Source organism: Alosa alosa, chromosome 19 (genome assembly GCF_017589495.1).
Source record: "Alosa alosa isolate M-15738 ecotype Scorff River chromosome 19, AALO_Geno_1.1, whole genome shotgun sequence".
Classification (NCBI taxonomy): domain Eukaryota; kingdom Metazoa; phylum Chordata; class Actinopteri; order Clupeiformes; family Clupeidae; genus Alosa; species Alosa alosa.
Genome location: NC_063207.1, coordinates 218,479 through 225,978, shown reverse-complemented (window position 1 = coordinate 225,978; position 7,500 = coordinate 218,479). Strand labels below are relative to the sequence as shown.

Here is a 7,500-nt window from a genome sequence, read left to right as displayed (position 1 = left end):
GGTTGTCACGATACCAAAATTATGATCATGATATTTATACCTAAGCCATAAATATCACTTATGCTCGACACTGAAACGATACTACGGCAAAAATCCTAAGATATCTTTGAAAAAGAAAGGACTCATACCCCTCCAAGTGTATTAACATTTGTGTTGAATTCAGTGCACTTTTGTAGTGTGGAGGTCAATTCTGGGTTCTAAACTTCTAAACTTCCTACATAATTATTATTTTTATAGTCAGTAAAATAGTAGGCCTACTTTGTTTGAATAAGTCCTTTATTGTTTGTTATAGTTCATTACATTGTGTTGTGTTTTGCCAATAAAGTAGCTTTAAATAGCCAAACTAGGGCTAGACTAAGGTCAGTGTTGAAATTACTGCATGCAAATCACTGAATACTATGCAGAGGGCTAATCTTTAGGCCATCTGATGTACAGTATAGGCTACCCTAGGCCTTCACGCTGTTCATGGGATTTCTTTGACAGTTGCAAAGGAGAAAAAAATGTGAGGATAGTCTTTTTATCCAGTGTACAAGTAAGCACGACGTTCCAACCACTCAGGTCTTCGTCACATAGGCTCACACACCATTACATGTTGCAATATGTCTGTGTGCATTCATACATTACGTCAATTTCTTTGATAACATGATTTGCTAGCACGTAACAATAAGCCAGTATTATTATTAAGACTCAACATGCTGCAGTGGTATTATATGCTGTGGGCTTTATGTCTCGTCAAAATTCATTGATCAAGGAAGGTTCGCTTTATCCCAGAGAACCATAGGCCTACTCATTTCACTTAGGCTAGACTAAACAGAAGAGAAGAACTTGGCACTAACCATGTAGTCGTGTTTTCTATAGCATATTCGTTAACCTGTCGTTCCTTGAACTCTTTAAAAATGTTGGGATATGTCTGCGAGGTGTTTAGCCATGCGTAGCCTAGGCTACTGCTTATAAATGACTTTGGAACATATTTTACAAACGGGCCTCTGTGTACCTGATGGCTTGCCTTAACTATTCTCGATGTATACCATATAGTTCCAGATTTCACTTCACCTTTTGTTTTATCCACAAGGCAGAGGACTGTCGGCAAAAAAACTTTGTTGACGTTGGCTGCCACTCACTCACTCAGAGATGCCTGCTTGACACGCCCACTTGCCTAGATGCGTACAAGGAGCAGTGAGAGCAGCAGTTCACACAGACGCAGAACTTTATTATTTTAATAAAGTATCGATTCTAAAAACGTTGGAAATCGTATTGTTTTTTGCGTGAAAGCTTTGTGATACCTTTTTAGTATCGATACACCGTGCAACACTAACACACACACACACACACATACACACTGATCAAAACCATCAGGCACACACACACACACTCACACACACTGATCAAAACCATCAGGTACACACACACACACACACACTGATCAAAACCATCAGGACACACAACACACACACACACACACACACTGATCAAAACCATCAGGTACACACACACACACACTGATCAAAACCATCAGGTACACACACACACAACACACTCACCACACGCACACACACATCACACACACACACATTAACACACTTAATATGAATGCAAGCTTGATCATCACACATTGAATAATAATAATAACACACACTAGGGCTGGGATAAACTTTATTTAAAGATTATTTTTTAAACGATTAATTTAGTGTGTGTGTGTGTGTGTGTGTGTGTGTGTGTGTGTGTGTGTGTGTGTGTGTGTGTGTGTTGGCTGCAGGTATGTACGCTCCAGGACACAGCACGATGTGGACATGCGTATCGGAGTGCATTCGGGGGCGGTGCTGTGCGGTGTGCTGGGCTTGAGGAAGTGGCAGTTTGACGTCTGGTCCTGGGACGTGGACATCGCCAACAAGCTGGAGTCAGGAGGCATACCGGGGTATGTGTGTGTGTGTGTGTGTGTGTTCATATTGTATCACCGGGGTGTGTGTGTGTGTGTGTGGGATGTGTGGGATTGTGGGGGGCCTCTAATGATTCTTATTAGGTAATAGCTGCAGAATTTGGATTCAACTGCAGATGATTATTGGTTATGGTTATGATCTGTGTGTGTGTATGTGATGTTGAATGTGTCTGTGTGTGGGATGTGTGTGTGATTTTTAATGTTTTAATGTGTGTCTGTGTGATGTTTAGGGCCATATCTTACACTCAAGGCAGTGATGAAGTTTTCGCTGTACACTCCAGTTCAATTGAAAATTGTGTCCACAGGCATTTCAGTTTAAAAATATCCAAAATCATAACACCACTGACCGACCGAGAAAAAGCTGGTGTTGAGCGAAAGGCGCATGTAAAGCAGCTATTTTGGAGACGCACTGTCAGGAAATGTAAGCAGCCGTCAGCCGTGAGTCCCAGGCAACGACTTGTCTGCATAGTAAATATCATTAGGATTTTTATGCGTTCATTCAAATATTATTGGGCTAAGTGTTGTTTTTTTCAGGCTATGTTTTTTGATGGTAACCTCTTGTCAGTCAATAGTAAAAGTAAATGTAAGTGTAAAACAGTTTGGTTGTTGACTATGAGGTGAAATTAGTCTCAGTTTGAATGAGTTCAAATAATAGTTGAGTGCAGAGGCATGTAGGCTATACTCTGCTAATCACACACACGTTTTGGTAAAGCAAGGTTTAGTGGAATCCTGCTAATCACACCCACATTTTGGTAAAGCAAGGTTTATTGGAATCCTGCTAATCACACCCATGTTTTGGTAAAGCAAGGTTTAGTGGAATCCTGCTAATCATACACACGTTTCGGTAAAGCAAGGTTTAGTGGAATCCTGGTATTGCACACAGTCCTTCAGATGTGCAGACTGTCAAAAGACCAACACGCTGTTCGATGTTGCACTTCTCAGGGAATGACAGATGGTACTCTCATTGGTTGAATGGATGTTATGCCCAAAAAACACACCCATTTCTGATTAAGAAACAGAAAAACATCTCTTTTGAATAGGGCTGTAACGATACACCAACCTCACGATTTGGTTTGTATCACGAGTTTTGACCCACGGTTCGATACAAACCTCAATTTTTCTGTTTTTGGAGGGGGCTAGACATTTTATTAAATAACATTTCAATAGCCTACCTTAGAACACCAGAGGATTACAATATAATATATAATATAATATATCTGTATTATTTGATATCCTGATATAAAAAGAGTGAATACTGAATGTCTGATATTTATGACAGCACACTTTATGGAGATTAGCCTATAGCCTAGGCCTACTATTTCTATTACAACTCTACCTCTTTAATTCAGCTGTCTGGCTGAAGCCTGGAAATATTGTAAACGAAGTAGCATAGTTGGCTAGTTTATCATAGTATACTGATTAGACTGTTCAGTTTCCCCATGTGTGTTTAAGTTTCAAGGTAATACTTGTTCTCCTTGGGACAGGCCCTTTTGGGAAACATTGGTATTGAGATAATCAGTCAACTTGAATGCAAGAGTTTTAAACAAATATGTGCAGCATGCTATGTGGGACTGTTTGTTATTTATTGAAGGGGGCACCGGAGGAAAATAGGGGAGGGTCATGTCTTTTTATTCTTTGTTGAGGGGAGGGTCACCTAACTTTTTTTTTGTCTAGGAGGGGGGGTCACCTGACTTTTGTATACATGAAAACAGCAAAAAATCAAAGTGGCTTGTTTGATTGTTGATTTCTGTCGCCATATAACGTTCTCTTTCGTTCCATAGCTGTCAACATTGAACATTGAAAATAGTCTAAGGGAGATTTCCCGGGTTTCTCATACGGGAAAATGTCAACATTCGTCCCCGTTAACGTTGGAAGGGTTGGAGCAACAAAGTAGTCTACTTTATTCACGCCTATAGCCTATATTCATTTCGTCAACTTTATACAGCCCTAAAAGGCTAAATTTACCTTTGGTTTACTTGTAGTTTACCGTGTAGCCCAACTTTAAACAGTGTGCATGTTTAACATAGTAAAGCATACTTGTGCTTCATTTTGACAAGCATTTCTACCAATTGACCTTGTTCCTGCCCATCTCTAGCTTTGCTGTCTCCATCCTTTTTGTTTTTGTTGTTTGCAAAAAATATATAGTATTTATTGGTAACCAGCAACAAGTGCAATTTGTTAATCGCTGTCATTCTCTCTCCTGCGCAAAGAAAAATGTGTTACGTTCCAAGTAGCAGTGCGTAATTCTGCTTCATAAAGTTGAACAAATACATTTGGTTATTTCACATAAATAGCCAGTTTATGGTCTACAGTGTAGAGTTGGTAAGTTATGGTAGGCCAACTTGGAGTGAATATAAAACAGGGGAAATTTTTTGTCTACTCGTTGCTTAGTAGCCTGATGGTAGGCAGGTGCTCATGTAGACATTTGGCCGAACACTGCAAGCGCAATTGTGCTCTCACGACAACCACGCCGTTAACTTAAATAGGTTAACATCACTCTAAGTTCGCATTCAAGCAAGTAAAACGATGATTTGAAGACATCTGTTTCGCTGGAAGGGCAAGGGGGTAACAACAGGACAACACAGAGACAGGCTAGATGGCAGGACTAATGTTATGAGAGTATTAATATGGGATATTCTACTGGAAAAAAAAAAGTTAAAATATGTGATAAACCTGGAAAAAGTTGGCATGTTAGGTATGTTTCGGTCCCTGTGATTATTTGTGAAATTGTGCAAACAGCCTTTTCAAGTCATTTGAGAAGGAAGGAGTGGTAGCATGCCATGCACGCTCCCAAATTGACGCTCGTCTGAGAAATGGAGTTTTGGATAATGTTCAGCTTCGGCAGCTTTACAATGACTGAGGAAGCCTAGAGACGAGTCCATAGCAACCAGTTCATGTGTTGAATGTGTTATTACCCAGTGTGCTTTGTTGAATGGTCTCAATGTTTTATTTCATGTGAATACTATTTAGTAGAGGAGTAACTTATTTCAAGTAGGCTAATGCAGATATGCAGGAAGTGTGCATTTAGTTTCCATGCTTATTGTGCTTCCACAACAATGTTAGTGAGTAAATCTACTGAAATGGCCACCATCTTGGTGGAGTGTGATGTGTAAGATCAGAAAGCAGAGGGTGATTTAAGAACGTTAGCTCATGTTAATGTGTTTCAATGCGTAAAGGAGCGCCGGCGGAAGACATCGCCATTTGGCCGGGGAGGGTCCGGGGAGGGTCATGTCTTTGCCCCGCTCTCTCTCTCTTTGCCCCGCTCTCTCTCTCTTTGCCCCGCTCTCTCTCTATAGCGCTCTATAGCATGGGTGGAAGGTATTGATGATTGGCCGGGGAGGGTCATGTCTTTTTTGGAAATTCTGTCGGAGGGTCATTGAAAACTTTCTTGCAGGCAATGGAGGGTCATGTAACTTTTGACTGAAGCACTCAAAATACCTCCGGTGGCCCCTTTTATAAATAACGAACAGTCCCTAATAGTAATTTAAGTAAGTAAGTATATATACTCTTTTGATCCCCTGAGGGAAATTTGGTCTCTGCATTTATCCCAATCCGTGAATTAGTGAAACACACTCAGCTAGTCGTCTTCTATGCGTCCTTGCTTTCACGATTGTGAATGTTTTATTTGGATTGTGTTTGCCGAGTCGCGCGTGTCTATTGAGCAAGGGAGAGCGAGAGGGAGTGGGGCAAGGAAAGGGGGTTTACTTCTATACTGTTTGGTAAAGTTGAACACAGGTATGCAATTATGATTTATTTATTTATTTTTGGACAACGTAGGCTACCGGTAAGTAAAGCGGGAGATGTGTGTTGCTTATGCGGCCGCGTAAGCTGCAAAACACTGCCTGAAACTAGAAAGGGTGTGTCGTGGTTCTGTTTTTCACACCGCGACACAGGTTCGTGAATATGTGTGTCGCGATTTCGATTTCGAATCACATATCGTTACAGCCCTACTTTTGAACAATGCACTTGCCGTCTGGCGAACTTACTACGTCGTCAAGAGAGCGATTTTGGATTGGGCACAAACATATCCATCCAGGGGAAGTGATGCTTGCGTAAGGTGCGCAGCATCATCAATGGCTGTTCTCACCCCAACCACAGACTGTTCACGCCACTCAATTTCAATTTAATTTCACTTATAGAGCACTTATAGAGTGCCACAACATTACCAGTGTTTCCCATACATTGACTTATTTGTGGCAGCCCACCACAATATCAACATTGACCACCACACAATGATTTTCCAGGTTGTACTAAATTGTGCTTAAATCTGGTTAGAATCATAACCGTGCTGCACTAATTTGTTAAAAACTGTTGCATTCGAGTTAATTCTGCAAACCTTCCACCACAAATATAATTAAATTCTGTGGGAAAAACTGATTACACTGATTACACATGTCTCATGGCTCTTTACAGAGTGTTAAAACATTCAGAAAGAGGCCATGAGTAACAGGGGCGAGGAAAAACTGGTGAAAGGTTAGTTATGTAGATGTAGAGAATAGAACATGGTGTTTACAGCCACCTGAGGTGTATGTTACAAAGAGGTAGATTGGTTACATATCCAGTATGACAATGCATGAATCCTATTTAGTGTCAGAAAGTTCAAATAGTCCAGTGTAGGGAATAAATTGACCATAGGGATTAGGGGTTGTCATAGGGCAAGTAGTGGGTCACTAGGCTGTGCGGGCCAGGAGTAAGGGGACAGCAACAGGCGATGGTAGGGCAGTCATAGGGATGGCACGTCAGCAAGAGCAACAGGAGATGGTAGGGCAGTCATAGGGATGGGACTTCAGCAAGAGCAACAGGAGATGGTAGGGCAGTCGTAGGGATGGGACTTCAACAAGAGCAACAGGCGATGGTAGGGCAGTCGTAGGGATGGGACTTCAACAAGAGCAACAGGCGATGGTAGGGCAGTCGTAGGGATGGGACTTCAACAAGAGCAACAGGCGATGGTAGGGCAGTCGTAGGGATGGGACTTCAACAAGAGCAACAGGCGATGGTAGACACATGAAAAGTCCATGACAGCGCTATGCTATAGCAGCATACCTAAGAGGGGTTGTACGGCGTGACACATGAAAAGACATTTTGCTGAGATTTTTGCCTCTCAACAGACCCCCCAGTAATCAGTTGTGTCAGGGTTGTTGGGATGCGTGATCAGTCGTGTCAGGGGAGTTGGGGTGCGTGATCAGTCGTGTCAGGGGAGTTGGGGTGTGCTGTGTGCCTGTTGCAAGTGTGGAATGAAAGAGAGAGGCCTCCAGACGAGCCAGCAGCTCCCAATATCCCAGCTACACCTGCCGCCGCAATACACCTGCTGCCGCAATACACCTGCAACTGCACTGATCCTTTGATCATTAATCTACAGATTCATAATAATCATCAAATCAGTGATCCTTTGATCATTACCCCCCTGCTGAAAAAAACAGCCTGACCAGCAAAAGGTGGTTTGCTGGTTGACCAGCTTGTTTGACCACCCTATGCTGGTTGACCAGTTAGACCAGCAAATCTCTTGCAAACACATACCTTCAGCTGGTTTACCCACCTAACGATGGTAATTCAGCTGGTTTTGC

The 7,500-nt window shown here is 42.0% G+C and overlaps 1 protein-coding gene across 2 annotated transcripts in view; it reads left to right on the top strand.

Moving 5' to 3' along the window:
• Window positions 1-7,500, top strand: part of adcy8 (adenylate cyclase 8 (brain)) — a 114,834-nt gene that overhangs the window by 41,593 nt on the left and 65,741 nt on the right. For both annotated transcript variants that reach the window (XM_048228050.1, XM_048228049.1), the window contains one exon: window positions 1,757-1,915. In XM_048228050.1, the coding sequence (XP_048084007.1) occupies window positions 1,757-1,915 (159 nt within the window). The remainder of the gene's footprint in view (window positions 1-1,756; window positions 1,916-7,500) is intronic.